Source organism: Seriola aureovittata, chromosome 22 (assembly GCF_021018895.1).
Source record: "Seriola aureovittata isolate HTS-2021-v1 ecotype China chromosome 22, ASM2101889v1, whole genome shotgun sequence".
NCBI classification, from domain to species: Eukaryota; Metazoa; Chordata; class Actinopteri; order Carangiformes; family Carangidae; genus Seriola; species Seriola aureovittata.
Window position 1 is genome coordinate 2,122,465 of NC_079385.1, and position 24,214 is coordinate 2,146,678.

The 24,214-nt window shown below is 38.4% G+C and overlaps 1 protein-coding gene across 1 annotated transcript; it reads left to right on the forward strand.

The window, feature by feature from the left end:
• Positions 1–3,851: 3,851 nt before the first annotated feature.
• On the forward strand, positions 3,852–21,821 carry mkrn1 (makorin, ring finger protein, 1). Its single transcript, XM_056367931.1, has 8 exons — positions 3,852–4,001; positions 4,657–4,788; positions 12,467–12,648; positions 14,085–14,308; positions 15,362–15,576; positions 16,893–17,003; positions 17,434–17,578; positions 19,791–21,821. Exons 1-8 carry the CDS (start codon positions 3,928–3,930, stop codon positions 20,001–20,003), a joined length of 1,296 nt encoding a protein of 431 aa, XP_056223906.1. The 5' UTR covers positions 3,852–3,927; the 3' UTR covers positions 20,004–21,821.
• Positions 21,822–24,214: the final 2,393 nt, after the last annotated feature.

Below are 24,214 nucleotides of genomic sequence, written 5' to 3' on the forward strand. Positions count from 1 at the left end.
GAGTCGGCGCAAATCGTGTTGATGTTGTTTGCATAGAATGATGGGTATTGTAGTGTAATGCCAGGAAACTATCACCATCTTTTAGCAGGGGCATCAACAAAGGGGGCCACCGAACTATACTGAGGGGGGGTGTCTGAGACAATTTTAAATGAATGGCTTGCTAAAAAAGGTTTTACTGAAATAAATCTATTTTTGAAAAATCCTTGATTGATGATTTTGAGAATAAAGTCATTATTTTAGGTTATGCGTTGTTTGAGAAGGGAAATATCAAAAGCCTTCAAATGTGAAATTCTACTTTAGCAGAGGTTTCACAAATAAGGAGATACTTAATCTTTTGGATCATCATCATCATCATCATCATCATCATCCTCATCATCATCATGATGATGACATTGAAAAGATTGTTTCTTCACAGTCTATTCTATTGTTAGACAGTCAAACAGCAGCTGCCAGAAGCAGCTCAGACTGACACTGACTGTCCTTTCCCCTGTTTAATTGGTTGATGTAGTATTCCTAAAAACTGTGTTTTTTTTTTAAATTATTGTAACATTACGAGTTTATTCTCATGATGTCATTATTCTTTTTCCCTCAATGTGACCCTAAAATCCCATATTATATTATAGCACCTTTCATACAAGAAATGTAGAACAAAATGCTTTAGAACAAAGAAATGACATGCACCAAGTGCTTCACATGAAAAGGCAGAGTTAGCAGTGTAGCTCGCTCCTCACCCTCTGAGACCTTTGTATTGTGTAAAGGAAAATAACGCTGTAATTAATGTCCTTATGAATGATTAATTCATTTATTACTGCTCTAAAGCAAGACTGAACCCTTCCTAGTTTGCCTGGTTGTGGGAAAAAAAAACAAAAACAAAATTGGCTTTTATTATATTTTAAATTTTAATTTAATTTGTTTAATTATGTTAAGATAAACACCAAAGCAGCTTTCACAACCTGGCAACACAGCAGATGTTCTTTTGGCTTATAAGTGATCTATAAACAATTATTGAATTATTTACTTATTTAGTCATAAGATATTTTGTAATGTTTAATTACACTGTTTGCATTTTGGTAAATTATATTGTTGATAAACACTCAATGTATTCAAATGATTAAATCATATACTCAAATAAAATAATGAATCCAAATCTACATTTAATATCTGCTGCTTATCCAGGGAAAATGAATTAAAATCATTTTAAAATACAGGTGTTAAATGACACTCACAATAACTCGGAATCGAAGGCAAATGTATTTTATGATGTATTTTTAATTAGAGTATAGAGCATCAGTATACAATAGTACAATTATCATGGATTTGAATTTGAATTTTAGGTGATTTCTTTAAAAATGAAAAAGGATAAAAATGCTATCTGTGCTGTATAGCCTCAGTCACATTCATTCTTTCATACTGGTGTGAGGTGTAGAGAGTCAGTACAAACAGTAGATGGAGATATTCACTTAAATAAAAAGTTTTAGACCGAGGACACAAACACAAGACCATACTGAAGAACAAATAACATATTTCCATGCTGGTTAAAGAAATATAGTATTTTTGAAAGATTTGACACTGCTGAGATTAGCAGTTAGCAATTAGCATTGAGTATCTTTTACTATCTCAAACTGCTGTTCGTAGTGACAGTACTGACCAGTCAGAGTTAAAGGGGAGATATCTTGAATTTGAGTTACTACGTGCAAAATATTTTATAATTCCTTCAAAAATATACAGAGATGTTGTTGACATTGCTTAATGGGAGTTTGTCCAGACAGATCTAGTCTTGGAGCAGTGTATGTTCTAGGTTGTTGTTGTTGTGTATATCAAAAGATGAAAAGTACAATCCTCAGTAGATTTCAGGGAGCAACTGTCAGTCAACTAAAGCTACGTCCTCGATGACGAAACACAAACAGCTGATCATCACAGATTGACAGAACCAGTATCCACAGCAGCAACGTCATGTCATGCACAGTTGGCTGGTGTGGTCAGAACGCAAGTACCATTTTGATTAATAACAACAGGATTACACATATATAATATTATATCATTATAAGAATTATTATATTATTAGTTGTAATGAGCCAAGTGGTTATACATGAGGTTTATGTTATTTGATTTTTCAAGTGCATTTAACACCATCTGGAAGGGATGGGGGTGGATCCCTGCTTCACGTCCTGGATTGTGGATTACTTGACAAGACGACCACAGTACGTCAGGCTGGGTAACTGTGTCTCAGGGACAGTGATGAGCAGCACTGGGGCTCCACAGGGGACTGTTCTGGCTCCGTTCCTGTTCACCCTGTATAAGGCCGACTTTAAATACAACTCTGAGTCCTGCCACATCCAGAAATACTCGGCTGACACAGCTATTGTGGCAATGACCTTCAGTGAATGGAGCGACAAGAACTGCCTCCTTCTGAACACCTCCGAGACCAAGGAGAAGGTCATCAACTTTGGAGTTTTTTATTTACTTAGGAATAATATTTTAAAAGATTTTTGAAGCTATCTACTGGTTCAAAATCTATTCTAAAATATATGGCTACATGGCCCAAAGAGAGCACACAGCCCTTCATACTGTATACTAGTATGTGTATTTATTAATATATTTTTTAATAGAATTTTTTTTTTTTGCCACAATATCATGCGACCAAGTGGCTTAAACCTTTTTCGAAACTGTGTGCCTACATAATGATTGGTTATTATTTTAGATTATCATTCTGTGATAAATAATAGAAATATAATCTACTGGTTCAATCAACATGAAACTAAATATGAAATAAATATGCACACATGTTTTGTGGATATTATTTATGCTAAATATCCAAGATCATGTTTAAATTCTTGTTTGACATATTGCTGTCTTGACCTGGCGTCAGTCATAACACAGGCAGAAATAATGAGGATACTCTACAATTAAGGATGGATAAAACCCACCACTTTGTGACATATATCACTGCACCGCCAGTTTAAATGAAAAGGTTACCCGAGATGGAAAAGTGCTGGATCACAGTAGAATTTTTATTTATTTATTATTTTAATGACCTAATTAAAACTTACTTAGTCTGAATCATTGTTTTGTTGACCTCTAAATGACATGGTTAGCATGTGTCAAGGTCAGTGTGTTTAGTACATGATGTTCTGTCATGGCTGACAGGGTGGAGACAGTTGCAACAAGTTATTGTAACTTTCCCCAAACTGAGCTGCCAAATCACAACCGAAACCATGGTCATTAAAACAAAAAGCAAACAGTTAATTATTGAAATTATATGTATTTTTAATTCGTTGCAACCGTTCCTGATCCAAGTTGCAACTGTCTCCAGGGTTTGGGTCAGTTGCAACATCTGAATTCTTTAATTCAAAATAAATGTTGTGAATGATATGTCATATATTATTATTTTTACATGGTATGGGTTATTAGCAGGCAGATGTAAGTTTAAGTTTTGTTGGTCTAGTCCAAATAATCTGAGTAACTAAGAGAAAGTGAAACTGTTGCAATGGTCCCCAGTCTCCCCTATTTCTACAAGTCACTTAGGATTGCAAAAAGTGTAAAAATCTGTTTGTTTTTTTGATAATTTAAATCTTTCAAAAAAGCATTTGGTTGAAACTTGATTATTATTATTTTATTTATTTTTACAGTGGGAGGAAAAGATCACACAATACTACACAATTTAGAAGTAAATTGATATTTTAAACAAAAACAACGTCTGGATTTAAATTAATTTACTTTATGTAACGAAGCTGAAAGAACACCGGCTTATACAGCTGTTGTGCATAAATGAATAACAGGTGAGTGTAGCAATGTTGCCCGGTCGCTGATGACACAAGGAGTTAGGTTTTCGGCAAACTCCGACTTGAATCGTACAAATACGAAAGAGGCCGAGCTGGACCGGAGCTGTCCGGAACATCCGGCTGTAGCCTCTCAACATAAACAGCTATGGCGGAGGCAGCAGCAGCGTCTACGGCGGCTTCAGGAGTAATAGGAGGTTGGACCAAACACGTAACCTGCAGGTAAGAAAAGACAAGCGATTATTAAAAATATTTAAGATGATTACATCGTCTACCACTGCTGTTTTGACACCAGGCCGGAGGGCGACTGACAACAGCGTCTTCTAAGGCTCGACTCAGCTGTTGTTGGCTAGCTAGCTGTACTAACGTTGGACTACTGTGGTGTTATGTTTTCTGTGTTATGGTCACATACGAGGGTGCAGTTGGAGGATAGCCGCCAGGTTACTAGCAACGTTTTGAATAATTCACACGGCTAGCATTAACGCCAGACAACAACATTAGACTAGGTAAAACAGCTGTCATACAACACAGTGATAAAATATTTTATGTAAATGTGAATTAGCTGCTCAGAGACACTCAGCAGCTACACTTTTACTTTGAAACTAACATTAATCAATTTGAAAACCAGCGAATTTAAACTTCATAATAGTCATAGCACATGCTAATCGCCACATCCAGACTACATTAACTGACGTTATGAGACGCTTTGTTTGTTTGGACCGTGCTAAGATTAGCTTGACTGCGTTACTAGTGTGAAAGTGAAACACGGCATTTACACACTTTTGCTTTGCTTTGTTCAATGTTTTTTAAACTGTCACGGTTGAGTTTGACATGCAGATTTGAAAATGACAAATTTACTCTTATTTTGTATTTTCAGATATTTCATGCATGGACTTTGTAAAGAAGGAGACAACTGTCGATATTCCCACGATCTGACCAACAGCAAACCTGCGGCCATGATTTGCAAGTTCTTTCAGAAGGGAAACTGTGTGTTTGGGGACCGTTGCAGGTAAAGACAAAACTAAAATCCACGTTGTTATAAATGGAAAAAAAAAAATAGAAAGAGAAAAGGCTTGGATGTCTGTACTCAAGTGGCATGTTCAAAGTCAGCTGCCACAGTCCGAAAAAGTGCTCCCAGTTGTCAGTTGAGCTACATAATAACTTCCTTTCTAAAACTGGCCTTGGTCTCAGCCAAATGACAGCACAGCAGCTTTGCTGGCAGGGCTTCTCAGAAGTGTTGCAGTTTGTTCCTCAAGTGGATCTGACACCTGAGACTGGTGTTTTCTAATGTCAACATGTTGTTGGTCTGTGTCTGTGGGAGACCCTGTGTAGGTTCAAGGAACTAGACTCACTCATCTGTGGTGTTACAGTATTGCTCTGCTGGAAGAAATCATGTATTATGAAACATCTAGAGTGTTTGTAGAGCTAGTGTGTGTTCAACATGACTGCCAGCGTAAACTTCCTCCTGGCGGTCTCACCATAGGCCTTTGTTGAGATGGAATGGACAATAGTTGCAATACATACATGGCAGTTTGACTGATTATTGCCTCTGTGACCTTCAAGTGAATGGATGGATATTCTTTTGCGCACACATGTTGTAGTATTTAATATTTTTGACTTGGTTCGGTTTCCATTCATTGAATGATCAGGGTGGCACATGTGGTCGGTTGCAGGTTTTTTAAATACGATTTGGAAATTAGTTGCGTGATGTCCCACTGTCAATTTCAGATACACATTTTTTTTTCTAAATCATCTAAATGCATACACAATGAGCACAACAGTTGGTTATTCTAACTTCTAAGCTTCCAAGTTTTCAAAGAACAATACGTTCAATTTCATCAGATCTATAAATGGTGAAAGATGGTCCAGAGAACATTTTGTTTCTAATTACATTTTTCTGTCATTTGTTTGTCATTTGGAACGTAAATTAAAAGAAATTAAAGTAAAGTATTTGGATGAATTTTTTTATTTATTATCTTTATTGGCTGATCTAGCTCTGTGTTATTTAATGTGTCAGTTATGTCATCGTTACATGTGCGCAGACTGGCTTGAAAAGTCTAAACTGCATTATCAAAGAGTGAGAGAGTAAAATCTAGAACACTGCGGCATGCTTTGAATATAGTCATCAGTGTATATTTGTAGCAAGTGGGCTCAAACATGCAGTGGTATGGTCCTCTGAGAAACTAATTAGGTTCCCAGTGTGTTGTTAAGTGTGAGTGTACCCAGACAGCAGCAGCCTGCTTGTACAGACAGTGTCTGCTCCATGTCTGGCTTCAGGAGCATCCCCATAGTTACCAAGGCATTCGTAGGACCACCCCATCAGCTACGGGGATGTATTAGGTACTCACATACTTGATCATTTTTCTTGAATAGTTGGCCTGTTGCCTGTAGAAGCCTTTGGATAAGTGTATATAGCACAAAGCTGCTGTTGTTGTTCTGTTGATAAGTCACATTCCTCCATTATAGTGATGGAGCTTGAGTGAGGAAGGTGTCCTCATTATTTCTGTGACCCCCATGGGGCTGTGCACCCTGTATTACGAGTCCATAGAAAAGCTCTCGCTGTGGGGGCTTATTATGGTTGAATTCCCTGAGCTCTATCTATTGTGACGGGCTCTGTCTCGCCTTCTCACTCTGTCTCGGTGTCGCTCTCCCTTTCTCTCTCTCTCCTGCAGCCCCCAGGGCCAGACAGAGTGCACTGCAGCCTGCATGGCAATTGCATAACATTCTCTGTTTCCCTCCTGTTCTCTTTCTGAGAGCCCCCACTCTCCTCCCCTCCTCCCCCCGTGCTGTTGCTGGGTTCCCCAGGTTCACTCCACTGCAGCACCCTCCTCTCTCATTTATTTATGCGTAACTCCAGCAGCCCTCCTCCCTCATTTCCCTCCCTGCTTTTCCAGTGCTCCAATGGATTCCTGGGAACAGACTGGTTAACCGTGTGTGTTGTGATGGTGCTTACCATTATGGAGGACGCAGGAGGAAAGATAGGCCGGGTCTTCCTTTTGTACGTCTGCGTGCACAGGCTGTCATAGTCTGTTAGTAATGCTTTATTTTAGGGTAATTCATACCAACTCACCTCGGTCCTTCCAGTTCCATGTCATGTTTTTTTTTTTTTTTACACATTCATATATAACCTCCATTATACTCACTCCAAATACTTTTTTAGTATTTTTGACATTTGGATAAATTTCCTTGCATCTGTGTGTATGTAAATTTATTCTAAGACTCACCAAACGTTTATTTTTCACTGGATTGAGTTGAAATCTTTACTGAACGTCCGAGAAACCCAAAGGATAATTTACCAACATGTGTTGGTTTAGATTGTTTGTTGCTGATTGATTTACAGTTACAATCAAGTTAATAATAATACATTTTTTGAGTCTTTACATTTCAACAATTATATCCACTCCACTGGTTTTCACTTTCTTCCAACTGTGTAGTATTAATTTACTGAAGAGTAAAGTTGTTTCCTAATGTTAATATCAATTATATTAAATGAATCAATTATATTATATTTTATATTTATATCAATTATATGTGGTCCTGTCTAAAAGAACTTAATGGCACAGATCTTGCTTAATGTAGCTTGGTAACTGAAAAACACACTTTTTAAAAGCTATTTTGACTGTTTATATTACTGAGAAGCTTTAGCTTTTAGCAAATAAGGAAATTTAGCTCAGAGGGTCAAACTTTGGAGTAGAGCTATAGGGTTTTTGCAGGGTCTAATGAATTTAGTAGAAGTTTTTACATGATGGCCTCTCCGACTATGGAGGTTGTTTTTAAAATACCTGGTAGGTTTAAAATCTATCTAGCTTAATGTGAACTCGTTAATCTACCTTTCTCTCCCTTCTCTTTTGTTTTTCTGTTCTTTCTCTCCCTCTCTCTCTCACCGCGGGTGGGTGTCACCACATGTCTTCACTTCCTGTATCTGTAGTTTCAAAGTAAAAGGTCTCTACGGTGTCTTGTGATTTCATGACATTTAGGCACCCTTTTAATTTCTGTATGTAGCGGAAACACTGGAGTTGACTTATTTTGTTTTGATAATGAGGTCACTCTCACAGACACTTCCATGATGACAGCTGAGGGTCTTCTCTCATCAGGGCTGTTCCATTAATCATATTATAATAATGTACAAAAATATATATTAAATATGACCTTATAAAATATATTTTAAATTATTTTATTTTGACATCATAATGATTTTAATTCAGACCTCAATGTGATCTCATTGTTACATTACACTGGTTCTGCTTTATCCGTATTAGCAGGATAGTTACATTTTAGCACTTCTCACTTCTCATACGATCATTTTCTTATGTTCATTTAAATGTGAGAAGTCGGACAAACACCACATGACAAACTACATCACTGAACCAGACCTTTATTTGAAGCAGGCTTATATTGGAGATAGGCTTTGATTCAAAGTTTCCTGTCATCACTGAATACAAACTCAGAACCTCCCCTGTGTTTACTATGTATTTTTTCAGCCTTTGTTGATGACTGGTATCACCAAAATCATCACAAAATACAACATGATGGTGCTATAAAGGCTACGGTGATATTTCAGGATAACAGATGAAATGTTTTTAGTAAGCGGATCAGATGGAGAGAGCTTGCTGTGCAGTGGAGATCCTGTACCAACCAGACCCCTTCTGGACTCATAATCCCTCCCATCCCCCAGACCCTAACCCCCCTGTTAATATTAATTCTGTATTACTCCAAACAGAATCATAGTTGCTGTGTCCTCAAATGCAACATGGCAGCTAATTAATGTGGTTACTAACCAGTTACGTTCACTGACTACCAACTAACGTCGGTTGTCTAAACAATAACATATCAATAACATATAATGTCAAGCTGGTTAGCTAGTGAATTTTATTCTTGCTATATGTAGGTTTGTGATCTGGACTGCGTGTGTGTGTTTATGTGTGTTGGTGGAGCTTAATGAGTAGGAGCCATATATGTACATGTCATTGTTTTTGCATGTGCGAGCATGAACATATTTTCCTACTTTTAAGTAAAGTGTAGTCTTCATGATAATTATTGTGGCCTAACCTCTGAATCTACAGTGCATGAAAATGAACAGTATTCACAGTGTAGCATATGTATTTTTGTTCTGTTGTTATAGGATATCTGCCATCTCACCACTGAGTATAGTATAGAGATAAACTTCCATTTAAGTTTGTATGTGGTATTTGCATTTTTAGAGATCAGACTACTGTTTTTTTTGCACTAATACAACAGTCAGCGTGATTCAAATGAAAAATGGGGTCAAGTTACCCCTATAGTCAACAGTAGATAGCCCCGAAAAGCCACGTGTTGGAGACCCCTGTCTTAAGACATGCCATCCAACTACTTTGGAAATCAAATGTTCTATAGTTGTTCCAGAAGGCCACATTAAAAAAACAAAACAAATATATAATAGAGACAGGGAAGACGCAATATCATTACAAAGAGGGATAATGTGCATATTTTCAGACAGTCTCTCCAGTAAAACATTCATAGTCTTGCACTCAGTTGTTCACATTAAAAGTAGCAGGAATACTGTAGTTGTGTAACAAGTTGTGAAAAAAGGGAGCTAGAGACAGTAGTACAGTGCCTGGCTCCTCCCTCAACTCCGCACATTTGGCCAGTCACAGCATGAAATGGGTGTTTGTGTATTCGATCATTTCTTTCTGAAACTGATGATCTGAGACCTTTTTATGAGGGTCCCAAAAAAACACTTTATCTCAACAGGAAAAACATAGCATGTAGATCATAAATAAAGCTCCTTGACTGTGATTTACACATTACAAAATTATGATTTTCCCATGAAGCCTTAATTTTTCATTCAAAATAGAGCATGTGATCACAGCAGAATGCTGGAACAAAGCACATGAAATAAGGCCCTGAGTAACATGTACGCGTGTAAACATGTTGATAAGTAATCTGGATTAGCTTCACTACTTTGTATTGTTGAAGTCCCATATACTGACTGTTTTATCATTATCTGTTCTTGTCTCTATAACATGATATAACACCACACTCTGTGTCAACCTATACTTAGAAACAGCCCAGCACGGGAAATGCCAGTTTACATTCCACTTACATGCTTGTTATTTACAGGAGAAGAAGAACCAGAATATTCATTCTCGTGATCCTCACTGAGAAGATCAGTTTGGGTCCTGTCTTTGAGGCCTTATCAAACTAAAAACTGTCCTGGTCGGTACAAACTGAGCTTACTGAAGGTTAAACTCATTGTAGTATCTTGTTGTCTTTGTCCTCTGTGTCTGTAGACTCATTCCAGTGTAAAGGTACAAGACCACTGGCATAAACATTGTACAGGTGCAGTAGCTGATCTATGGTGTTTTACTCTGATGGCGATTTGAATCAGTTTTTTACTGAGAATACAGACCAGTTCAGAGAGGATGAACATTTAGGAAAGATAGGAGTTGTAAACCTGCAGGAGGAGGAGCTTTTGGCTTCTCTTTGTAGCTGTAACAGCAGCAGAGCTATTTGTTCTCTCAGGACAGAGCTGCTAGCATCCTCGGCATCCTCGCCACTGATTCGTTAATATTTTGTCCTGACTTTTAGATGTTTGGGGTCGTTACCTGTCCATATTTGATTTTAGAGAGATTCATAACACTTGTTGGAAAGCTTTTATTGCACTTTTTATGCCTCTGCACCAGCGACAGTCAGAGCGTATTGTTTTCAGGTTGTCCATCCAACCGATTCTCATGGACACATTATCTCAATAACACCTTGATGGAACTTCTTCAAATATGGCATAAACATTCACTAGAATCAAAGAATGAACTGATTGAAATTTGGTGGGCAAGGTCAAAGTTCAAAGTCGTGGTGACATCACAAAACACGGTTTTGGCCTTGTGAATGTGATATCTCAGTAACGCCTTAAATTTCTTTTAAGTCCACTTAGACTCAAAGACGTACTGATGAGATTTTGGTAGTCAGGACTTCACACAGCAGTTATGAGAAAATTTCACACAAATGGTTCATATTTTCTATGACTCCGGATAAACGGGGATGTGACCTGAAACAAGTCTGAGTGGAGGAGGCAGTCAACCACCAGGAGGTGATTCTAGTTTCGTTTTTATTGGTTAGATAACATAACAAGAACAAGTGAGACATGAAGGACACTTAGGACATAACGGACAGATATGCAGATGACAACAAAAACAAAAACAGTTATAGAGATGTATTATGTAAAAATGACAAGTATATGATGTGTATGTGATTTGTTTCTCTTTTGCTCTTAGTCTCTTGTCATTTGTGGTAAAAGCCTAAAGTAGTATTAACTGTTTGTGTGAAATTTTAAGATAATTGCTTTGTGAAGTCTTGAGTAATGGTTAAAACGTGTTTTGTGAGGTCACCATGATTTTGACCATTGACCACTAAAATCTAATTGGTTCATCCTTGAGTCCAGGTGAATGTTTTTTTACCAAATTTTGAAGAAGTCCCTTCAAGGAATTACTGAGGTAGCGTGTCCACGAGGATGGGACTGATGGACGGACAACCTGAAAACAATATTCTTCCAGCTTTGAGTGTTGTTAGCATGGAGGAATAAAAACGCTCTGCCTTGTTTGCATTTCTTTAAGCCAATGCAAAATGGTGTAGTGCATGCCCAGTGTACATGAATGGTCATGTGATATGCGTTTTAAGGTGTGTTACTACAGAAGGAGTAGTAACACTCTGATATGGAGCTAAAACACTCGTCTGGACAGAAATCGTTTTTGTTTTAAAAATGAAAACTTAGTCTAGCTACGTCCACACTGCTGAGCGAGTGATCAAGTTACACCTTTTCTCAACTGAACACCATGTGACTGAGTCATGAAGTTACACCCCTGGTCGACGGGCTGAGTCATAAAGTTTCATTGTCGGTTGTTGCTCTCTCAAAATGAATTGACAGTTTCTATGTTCTGGCTTTAATTTATGTGTTTAGTGATGTTGTCAGACAACGTCACAGTTATAAAATCAGGATTTTAGCAGCAGCTTGGAAATGATTGAAAGTTAATGTGTAGTCTTAATGGGTCGTGTTTCATTCACTATTTCCTTTATTGATAAAGCTACAAAAACCATTGGAATAGCTTAAAGATAAATGATACCACAGGGTTCTCATGTAAAGAGGCAAGGACATGGAGAGATGAAAGAAAAAGCAGAACCAGGTTTTGAGTGGTGTCCTCAGCCAAGGCTCTGCTTTATTGGATGTAATTATTTGCTTTAATGGAACAATAATAACGCATAATGATTTTCCTACTTATGAGTGGCAGATATACAGCAGTACTGTCCCATATGCCACACTAGTTCACAATTACTACGCATGTACATTAGGAATCCACAGTATATATTTCAATATTTTCAATATTAAATATTTCAAAATGGATTTTGTTGAAGTGTTTTAGTGCTGAAAAACCTTTTATACTTAATTTGGCAAATTATGAACCTTTTATTGATGTACTTTTGGAATGGGAGAAATTTGTTTCATGCACCCTTGTAGGTTTAGCTTCAGTAGCAGGGTTTTACAATCATTTACATATTTAGAGCTTTAAAATCAACTTTGGTTTTGCTCTTTGTAATCAAGCTCCTCTCTTTCTGCCCTATATGTCCCTGCTCATTGCTGTAACGGTTGTAACGTCATTGTATTATTGTTGTGGGACCGTAGATCATTTGTCTCCTGGTCCTGTGTGACTCTTCAGGTTTGAACACTGTAAACCAGCAAAAAACGAGGAGCTGCCAGCCCCCCAGATGCTGCCGCTGCCCTCCGCCTCGCTGGCCGGCCCATCTGACCCAGAACCCAGTGGGCCAACACCTGTCCCTGGGGCGCAAGACTGGGTCAACGCTGCTGAGTTTGTTCCAGGACAGCCATACTGTGGACGCGGTGAGCGACCAGCATTGATTACATAACGTTTGATATTGATACTCACATTTTAACATAATCCTAGATTCACACTTTCACCATCTTTTACAAAGGGATGGTCGTTTTGTTGATGCTTTATGATTTGATTTAACCAGGTTAAGACAGTATGTCCTCTATGGACGGGTGATATTCTAGCCAATATTCCATATTGAGTATTTCCCATCATATGCAGCCTGTTTTTCATTGGATCATTATTTATTTTATTTTTTTTGGCAGATTTGCAGAGGCTGATGAGTCTGACCCTTATTTCACCGCTCTGCTTACTGTACATTGTACGACGCTGTATTGGGGCCACATTGAGGGGAAAAAAATGGAAAGTTTGAGAATAAAGTTGTGATTTTAAGAATATAATCATAATATTTCAAGAAAAGAAGTTGTAATATTACAAGAATTAAACATGTAAAATTTCAATAGAAAAAATATAATTTTTAAGAATATTACAACAACCAATCAAACAGGTGAGTGGACAGTAACTGGCAAAGTTGAAGTATCTCCTTATTTGTGAAACCTCTGCTAAAGTAAAACTTCACAGGACGCTGCATGTTACTCATTTTGAAGCTTCTGATATTCCCCCTCTGAAGCAACACACAACATGAAATTACCACTTTATTCTCATAATATTAGGACTTTTTTTTCTTTAAATATTATGACTTTATTCTCGGAATAAAAAAGTTCTTTTCCTCAATGTGGCCTTAATGTTCCATCTTAACTTTGAACCTCAGCATGTGACAATTACAACTTTCAACTGATGTTTAGTGGTAGCATCATTTATACATGAAACATAAAATACAATAATACAATTATATTATAACCACCCCAACCCCAGCAGTAATATCGTATCTCACGATATTTGGGCTGGAGGTGGATTTGCACCCAAGGAGCTTTCTTTGGTGCAATTCAAACAACCTCCTGTATGTTTGTCTATCTGGCTGAGTTCATTGAAGCTTGTGTGAAAATGGATTTAAAAAAAAACTCAGACCAGGACCACCTGAAAAAGACTCGGTTTGTCTCTAACACCTTGGTTTGTTTCTAATAAGTGAGTGTAAATATAATAATATATCTTTTTTTTTTTTTTTTTTTTTTCTTTCTGTGGTCTGAAACAAGTCAACTGAACCTGAGGCACACATGACACTTTTATGATGTCATGCATCTTTCACTGTCTGAAAATGTAACTGGGATCATGACTTCACCTCCAAGTTAAAGTTTAAAGGTTGGTGAAGTTGCATTTTGAGGCCTGTCCGGTAAATACAAGTTGAGCGCAGGCGAAAGGGAAGGTGTGTCCTCAGATCAGATTCTCCTCACTGGATGGGGGGAAAAGCATGTGAGCATTATTGTTTGCTGATTAACTTAACGAATAAATGTTTGTGTCTCTGTAATGACGGGCTTCCTGCGTCCAGCCGAGCAAGCGAAGGTGGAGAGCTCCGTCCCACTCATCGAGGAGTTCGACAGTGACCCGGCGCCAGACACCAAACAGCTGAGGAAGCAGCTCTGTCCGTATGCCGCCGTCGGTGAGTGCCGCTACGGAATCAACTGTGCCTATCTCCACGGCGACGTGTGTGATATGTGCGGCCTTCAGGTGCTCCACCCCACTGACAACAACCAGCGCTCTGAGCACACTAAGGTAATGGTTACAGACACAACCTGCTGGTGATCCACATGAAGTATGTCCAGCAGCACAGTGGAATCGCTAGAGGAGGATTACAGTCTCACACAGAATACCTTCATACCTGTCACTTATATTGTTTTCAGTGTTTTCATTCCTCTGCCTTTTTTTGGAATCTGTGGAATATCTAGATTTCATAGCTACTGTTGCCAAACTGAGTTAACAGGTGACTTCAGACTTGTTGTCGTGGCAACCTTTTCTGTAAGGCAGCTGCATTTTGAAGAGCCAGCGACTCCTTCAGTTGACATGAAGGGATCAGCCTCCTCACTCTGCTGTTTGAACTACAGAAACACTCACTGTTGTACAGTGGTGTCACAGAGCTGAGCTGCTTCTCTCACAAATCACCTCCGAGTCCAGACACAGGTTCGCAAATCAAAAATCTGCTGCCTGACTGTTTTGTATGGTGTTAGCACTGGAGCTCAGTGAATTTGTGTATTTTGACAATCCAGGCATCAGATCTCAGAGTCACTTTCACCAGCTCTCAGCTCAGCACTTATAGGGTATCGTTAAGGAGAGCAGCGCAGCAACACTAGCACTTGGACACATCACAGTAACGTACAGTAAAAAAAGGTGCAGGAGTAGGGGTGTACATAAAAAAAAAAAAAAAAGGCACATTACAATGCATACCTCAGTTTTGAATTCAAGGTTCTGTTTGGTTCGGTTCAAGGATGAACTGATCAGATTTTGGTGGTTAAAAATCAAGTCATCTACTGCTGTTAACACGCGTTTGATTGGCTGACACAGTGATTTCCTGATTGACATTGATTTGCAGCAAAACTTGAGCCCGGTTCAGGTTTTTTGCCGAACGAGCGCCACAGCTGCGTCGGTATAATGGTCTAATTTGAATGAAAGAGGAGGCTGTGTTTTCTAATGAAGTGCTTCTGTCATCTGAACACAGCCCGAGCACAGAACACAGTTGCGTCTGTGAGATGTTTATTGAAGCATCCGAGTACCGCGGTCGAATGAAGACAAGGTTGTGGTTTGATGATTTAACCGTTCCCTCTCTCCCAGGCGTGCATCGAGGCCCACGAGAAAGACATGGAGATTTCATTCGCCATCCAACGCAGCAAGGACATGATGTGCGGCGTGTGTATGGAGGTGGTGTTTGAGAAGGCCAACCCAAGTGAGCGTCGCTTCGGCATCCTCTCCAACTGCAGTCACTGCTACTGTCTAAAGTGCATTCGCAAGTGGAGGAGCGCCAAGCAGTTTGAGAGCAAAATCATCAAGTGAGTCACATTAGGGTTTGAACAGCGAGGGGAGATTTTCTGTGGAGAGTTTCTATCTGTTTATGAGACACTGAAATGTCCTTGTTTCTCCAGTAGATTGTAGGTTCGATCACTGTCAGGCTAAATCTGTAGCTCTGGTTGATAAATAATAGACCCTTTCCTGAGAATATCTAAGTAAGTTGTTTTTTGGTAAAACTTCCTTTTTATCTCAGAATCTTCATATGTCTTTTATACCAGTTTTCACAAATTTACAGAAGTTGATAAACAGTCACAAGCTTTGAAATCATTTCTGAACATCATTTATCAAGCTCAAAGTCTCACACATTTCTCTCGTGTGGTTATTTAAGAGAATTTCTTTCTGATAAAATCTATATTTTATTATTATTTACATATAAAGCAGCAATGTATTGTGAAAAGACAGGGTGGGTTCTTATTGCAATGTTATGGTCAGGATGGCCCTGTTCAGACCTGGTATTAATATCCGATCACAAGTGGTCAGCTCTAAGTTCTGGTGTGAACACACCCGACATTGAGGAAGCATTTGAGATCCGATCACTCAGACCACATTCAGAGGTGGTTTCTAAAGTTGGACGACTAATTTCTGTCGGTAGTGATGAATTTCGGTTGTGTCAAACACAGCAAACGTTATTTGATTAAAAAATGTTATACATAGACTTGAAGAATCTTCTGCCTCATCTTTATGTAGTAGCCGTCGTTCAAATTGAGCTGTTCAAACATGCAGCATTACAACAGGACTGACAGTGGAGGAGTTGGCTGTGATTGCTTTTCTCCTGTGATGAACACAGTGTATGGTCTATCACATTTTCAAAATAAAAGAAGATGCATTCCTCTGACTAAAAGCTGCTTCATAGAAATGTACTGGAGTCAAAACTACAATATTTGTCTTTAGGTGTATTGGAGGAAAAGTCATAAGTTTCCCCAAAAAAGTATTCATGTAAAGAATAGATACTGGGAAAAAATAAACTTAAGTACAGTACTCAAGTAAATGTACTTAGTTACTGATGACCAACTACTCTACTGATGTCCTCTGTCACAGACTGGGTAGTCCCAACACAGTTTATAATGAACCCAAAATATTGTGCTGTTTCAAATTGATAAAACTTTATTTCATTAGAGCTGTGAGCAGAGCAATGATTCACTCAAGCCCTCCTCATCCGATCACAAGGGGAGACGCATGTTAAGGCAGGTGTGAACAGGGCTGATGTCACACTGGCCGAGGCCTAATGACTACACAGCTCGTCCTTAACGACTCTCGGTGCTTGTACCTGACCACAGCGTTCTTCGACTCTCTGCAGGTCTTGCCCCGAGTGTCGAATCACGTCCAACTTCGTCATCCCGAGCGAGTACTGGGTGGAAGACAAGGATGACAAGCAGAAACTCATCCAGAAATACAAGGACGGCATGGGGTACACACACCATTTCTATACTATGGGACTGTAGAAGATTCACATCCATACGTAAACAATAAGAGTATCACTGCCTCACTGAGGCCTGATTTCTACCAACTGCTTTGGATATGCTGTGGGAAACAGGGACACAATCTTTTTTGTTGCCTTATTTTAAATCTAGTCTTCTAGAGCTGCCTTACTGAACAATTGAGTCTCAGCAATTAAAAATCCATTATTTTCCCTGCAGGATGGAGCAGAGAGATTTTGAATAGAAAGCTGTTGTGGGTGGATGTGTGTGCGGGAGTGGAGGGAGGCAGAGTTGGGGGAAAAAAAAGCAGATTAGTGTTGCTTGATGCCTCTGGTGTGTTTTTGGGGTTTTATGTTGAGACGATCTAACGTGTGTGTTTGTGGGTGTTGTGTTTTCTGGTTTCCCTTTTGGATCGTCCAGGAGTAAACCGTGTCGATACTTTGACGAGGGTCGTGGAACGTGCCCTTTTGGCTCGAATTGCTTCTACAAGCACGCCTTCCCCGACGGACGGCTGGAGGAAGCTCAGCCCCAGAGAAGACAGACCGGATCCAACAGCAGAAACCGGGTAACTTTAAAACTCGCTCCTAAAACCCTCTCACCAGCAAGTACAAGTACCAGCAAGAAACACACCAGTGCTACCAGGAGTGTGACAGTCTGCGTTTCCCTGATGGCCAAAGTTTTCTATAGTAGTTCAGATACTCACGAGAACACAGTCAAAAGACATTAGCTTTGCTTTATCTCCATAGGAGCACCCTCTGCTGGACGTGGGAAGTAGAACATGTAATAACAGTAGGGTGCAGGGTAACCAGAAGAACAGAAATAAATCAGATGGAACTGTGCATTAAATACTACCTTAAAATCTACCCTAAAATGTTCTGTATTTGTAGAGTGTTAAACATGTTAAATGAGTACTGGGATCGCCTTGTAACAGGGGGCGGCAAGTACGTTTTTTCTAATCCATTAGACGACGGTCAGAACGTAATCAAAGGCTAATTTAAGAAAAACTGATAGAAATTCAACTAGAATGAACTTTGTTACTTGTACTCACATGTTACAGTCACATAATATACGTTTGACTGATTTACTGGTCTTTTTTTTTTTTTTTCATATCGCACATCATGTCAGCTGTTTCAGAGGTCTGTCAAGTAAGCAACAGAACCTTTGGAGCTTCCTGTCAGAACTTTTCAGAATTAAAGCTCACAATACCTTGAAATAACGGGAAAAAAAAACTTTCTTGTGCTATATTTTTGGCAAAATGGCTAAAGAGAAAGTGATTCTGTGGGTAACTGTTGCTGCCATGATGGAGATCTATTTTATCACCAAGTGCTGTGCACTGACCACAGTGCAGCCTGATGTGACTGTGTGTGTCTGTCATTCACTCTCATTCACTCCGCCAGTGACCAACCATTGCCTTATAATAGATTACTGTCCAGTACAACCTCACCACAAGCTGCAGACTCAAACATGACCTCTCTGATTCTCTGAGTCATCAGCAGTCAAAATATATAAAGGCAGTAGTGTCGCAGGCTTTATGGTTGAAATTTTAAATTACATTTATTTACAATTACATTACAATTGTATTTGTGTTTATTACCTTGTACACGATCAGCAGCTTGTTTTTTCATGTCATGTTCTAATGATGACTCATCCTCATAAGAACAGGATCTTGTTTATTGTAACTTTGGTGAACAGTGACGTGTCTGTTTATGTGATGGGCTGTTTAATTAACCACATCTCCTCCTTTGTTTTCACTGAAACCTTTGTAAGAATCATTGAGTTTTAGTTACAGCATGAGACAGTTTGGGCAGCTCTGGACAAATTCTATATTTTATTCATATAAACACATTGCTTCACTTCAAAAGTCAACAGAACTGGTCCAGAGGAGTCCAGATTGTAAATGATTACAGGAGGTTTCTGTCTGTCTTGTCGCTCACTGGTGTTTCTGTCTGTTAAATCTGTTAATAATAAATGAAATGGAAAATATTCACACCAGTGCATACTTCAGTGAGAAATATTGAACAGATCTGTGATGCAAATCAGACCGTGATGTCTCCCCTCATTAAATCAAGCCTGTGTGAATTCAGTCTTTCATAAACATTATACTTCATTTTATAATTTGTATCGTATAATGTCAGTTGATGTTTTGATGATGATTTCTTCTCCTAGTGTAGATAAAGAAGCCACCTCTGACAGGGAGGAAACACTGATTAAAAGTGTCAGAATTAAAGATTTTGATTTACTTCATAAATATTGAGATACTTAATCAAGATTACAAGATTATCAGCTACTAAGTTAAATTGTTGAGTGATTTAGTTCAGTAAGAGTTTGACTTTCTGTGTAAGTTTTTACTTTTTAAATCAAGATTGTGAGATTCTGAGATTGGAAGTCAAAATGATCAGGAAATGAAATGTTTTTTCTTGTTATTTTTATTTGGTGAATCAAGATGAAGACAAAGAAAGTGATAACATAACGACACATAACACGCCATAAGATAATGTAACATGATGGCATACACTGCTGCAGAGAACGACTGACAGCTTTTTGTTATTGCTATAGATTCAGATATATGACTTGTATATTTGGATTTATTGAGATGGAGAGAAAAATCTAAAGAATTACAGAAAATAAATAAATGTTAGGGTTAGGTTATTTACATTTTTTTCCCCTTTCCTTCTTCGCAGGCAGGAAACAGGTACTGTACAGTGGAATGTAAATTTATCTCACGAGTCTGACTCACCAAGTATAAATTGTCCACACGTCTGACTTTCCCCCCTCAGAACCCGAGGCGAACGCCGCTGTGGGACATCTACGACGAGAGGGAAAGCACCGACTCCTTCGACAACGAGGATGAGGAGATGGTGACGTTTGAGCTGAGCGAGATGCTCCTCATGCTGCTCGCCGCAGGAACCGACGACGAGGTGACAGACTCAGAGGATGAGTGGGACTTGTTTCACGAGGAGCTGGATGATTTCTATGAAATTTACCTATAGCAGCCCCCCCCCCCCCCCCCCCCTCCTCCCCGAGCCCCCATCCCCTCCCCGAGCCCCCATGTATACTAGACACTAGAATGGACTGTCTTGTGTGAGTGATGGACAGTAGCTTTTTCCCACCCCCTGTATTGTGGCAGTGCCTTTAAGCAGGCCATTAATAAATGAACTTAAAAGATAAAAGAAAAAAAAAATCCGACAAGTCAGTGCGCTCGTGCTCAACATTTTCTAGACATCTATCCTCGTGAGTCTTATCTTGTGCGGTTCATGTTGAAAATAATAAAATGACAAAATGAACTCAATATAAGATTTAACAAAAATTATAACTTTCTTCAAATATTGCTAATAAAAATTGTTAAGTTCATTTGTGGGTGTGGGTTTGACTTGTTTATCATCTACCCAGGTGTTTGTACATAATACTGAGACTCTGAGGATGCACTCGAACTTACTCGGCACCATTTACTGTAACAGTGATGGGCATGTTTTAAGATTTTACATAAGGTTTCTGAAGGCTGGAACTTTTTTTTTTTTTTCTTTATTAAAGTTGCTGATAGCCAATATATTGTGCTGATGTTTAATAAATTTACCATAATCACTTCCATGTTGTACTGAAAAGTATTTACCTTTTCATATGGGACATTAAAATCATAACAGAACACGTACATCAAACCCCTAAAAATGAAATTCATGCAGGGTTTTGTGGCTTTGTAAAGCAGGGTGAACACTAGCCCTGATCCTGGATCAACCGTCTTTTTGTTATTGGGACATTTCAGTCACTGAGCAGCTCATAAAATTAGATACTGGACGAATGTTGAAAATATGAAGGCACCACATGGCTGGCAGTCTTCTTACAGTCTTATAAGGGCTGCAAAAGCAAAATGACACGGGGTTTATTTTACACTCACTGGCTGGAGTATATGGAAAAACTATGGGTCAATAAGATTTTGAGATTGTTGAAATGAAATTTACCAATGATTGATGATGAGTTGTAGGATGTTTATAATATCTGCACAAATTCAGCTTAAAAAAAAAGACATTTATTCCGGTGTTTACAGGCTGATCTGCAACCAGTTTCTCAAGCACACTTATTTTGAGTCCACAGAGCTCGATGCTGCCACTGACGACGGGTCTATATTACAGTAAATACTACTACTGAACAAAATGGTAGTCGCCTTTGTACACTGTTTCTGTCAGGGTGGCAGTAACAGATTTTAAGCTGCTCAGTGACTGAAGTGTCTTGGGTTATGGAGATGATGATCCTGGACCATGATGCATTGTGTGACAGGTCTTGGACCATGGCTAAGTGATAAATCTTCAAAGTGGCTATGAGCTGCGTGAATGATTTTACTGCGCAACTGAGGTCAAATGTTGTGTTAGGTTTTTCCAGATGTATTTGTCTACCTACCTTTCCAATCGGCCCCATACATCAGTCAGACAGACAAAAAAAAAAAAAAAACACTGAAACATCTTCCCTTCAGCCATTCTGAATCTCAGCATCCAGGAAGAACCAAGTCCTTCCTCAGAACCCGGCTACAGAGTCGACACCTGTGATTAAACATTCATCAGCAGACTCACAGCGCAGAGAATCCAGGAGCTGAGAGACTTTCCATTTCCCACAGCACCAGTGTGTAGATTCACTGTTCTGTTTAAGCTTAATGTGTTTTAAGCTTTGCTGCTAAGATGCTCATCTACTGACTCCTAATAGCTGGTCTCAACCTGTTGAACTCCATTGGAATGCATATGTTAATACTGAAATGTGTGTTTTCTATGTTCCACAGCCATCCATCTTAACATGAAATTAAAGTTTATTATCAATCTGTGTTTATGTGTCTTGTCTGTTTGAATGACAGAGTAATCTGAGAAGCTGTGCTCCCTTAAAGGAGACATTTGTAAGTTTTGCAAGCCAGCATTCGCTTTAACTGTTGTTTAATTACAAATCCTGCCAAGAGCTTTAGCCATTGTTTCTTTTACAAGGCAGGAGGTTATAATACGCCCCCTGAGCTGCGCTACTTCTTCAAAGCAGATTGGACCCTACAGTGACTCGGTATCGGAAAGGCTTGCTAACCTCAGTAGAAGAAAAAAAGTGACAGAAATAGAAACAAAACAAGAGGTTTGCTTTCCCCTGCTGGAGACAGCTGTTGGGGAGTAAAGGAATAAAGTTTGATGCAGAACTCACAACGTTTCTTCTAGACTGGTAAGCAAACAGCTGTTAATGCTAACGCTAGCTATGTAGCAACAGTAAAACAGCGCCTTTAAAATTCTTAGTTAACTGAGTCAGTCTGAATATTTCTGTTTGAGGATGAAAACACGGTAATGTGAAATGTTTTGATCACAGTCACAAACAGAATTATCAGCACATCTGCAGCTTTTTATTGTCTGAGGTCTTTGTTTTGGTTTGATCAGCCCACAAACTCCACTGTTAACAGCCGTGTCTTCAGTGAAAAAGCTTTGATGAACACTTGCCCGGCGCCAAACAGCCAGTCAACACAGTGAATTATTTAACAGCTAGGTGAAATAAAATAACTGCGTGCTGCTTTAAAACTACATTGCATTAGCTCTCCCAAATCATTTTAAATTCATCATTTCCTCTCAACTCAGCAGCTCAAGCTTTCAAAAGTGTCAAAACATCAACAGCTGGGAGAAAATCTTCAAATTGAAATTTACACACACACACACACACACACACACACACACCTGAGCCAAACAGAAAGTGGATGTGAGTTATGGTGGGGTCAACTCACGAGGTCTGTGATATTCTTGTATTAAACAAACAAAAAAAAAGGCTACAGTAACAGCAGAAGGCTTCTAGACTTTATTTGTTGTGTTATAACAACTTTAAATGTGTTGAATCCTCTATAATGTTCACATTTTATCATTTAAGGAAAGAACTCATCAGGAAGGTTTTAAGCTCACTAACCCTTTGCCAATGTTGTTATTGTTTCATATGGGGATGTAGTTTCACCATCTGTCAAACAAGGTCCTACAGCTTCTTGTCCTTTCTTTCTAATGCTCATCAGATAACATATTTAGATATAACCAAATTAAAAAGATTCATCAGTAATGATTATGGACTAAATTCTAAAAAAAAAAAAAACCCAGGAGAAAGGAATCAAATGGAAAGTTCCCTACAGACCCTCATAAAGCTGTTTCCTTCTGCTGCAAACTCAAAGCGTTAGAAAACAAACTACAAAGAGAAACCTTAATTAGTTTTGCTGATCACAAGGATTTAATCAAATGAAATTAGTTTAAAAAACACATGAAGTACTGATACTGTAACTATGAGCTGCGAGCATCTTTATAACTGTTGGAGGACTATTTAAGATCTTTATGAAATTATGTGTTGTGTTGGAAGAAGTTCACGTCGCTCCGGTCGGTTCAGGCTGCGAGATTCATACAGTAAATTAACATCATCAGAGCGACTTTGAAACTTGGCACTCCTGACCTCTAGTGGGTGGAGTCAGTGTGACATTCAATCACTTAAGACACCTAATAAATGTTTACTGATATCGTTCATTTAAAAAAAATCCATTTAGTGCAAAATGGTAAATTTACCAAAGTAGTCTGTTTTTATAGCAACATATGAACTGTAGGAGAAAACATCTCTAAAACCCTTTACCTGTCGTGAAGTTAGAACAATTTGGTCTCAATAGATTAGAACATTATTAAAAATAGAAATATTTATATAATACTTTATTTTTTAAATATCACAATAAATACTTAACACTTAAATATTATGTTTATTAATCACATTGGTGAAATGAAATGATTTTACATTTTCTGATGTAGAAGATGTTTATCAAAGTAAGTGTCTAGTCTAATATTTAGACAAATGTACCGTCTACACACTGAGGTTATTTTGTTGTGAGTTTTTTTTTTTTTTTTTACATTTCTACTAACTAATGAAAGGATGAATAAAAGACTGAAAACTTAAAAACTAAGAAATAAAAGAGTTAAACATCATCTACAAGAAATGAAAGAGTTATCTACTAACTAAAATATTTTTCTCTTTTTTTTGAAAGGGAAACCAACTAATAAAAAATTAAAGCATTAAAACTTATTTACAAACTACAAAAAGTTCAAACTTATCCACAAACCAAGAGGAAATGATGGTTATCTTGCATGTAAGAAAAATGTTTTGCTTTGTTTGTTTGTTTTTGAAAAAGGAAACATATCAACCAACTCTGAGAAATGAAATACTTAAAACTTATCTACAT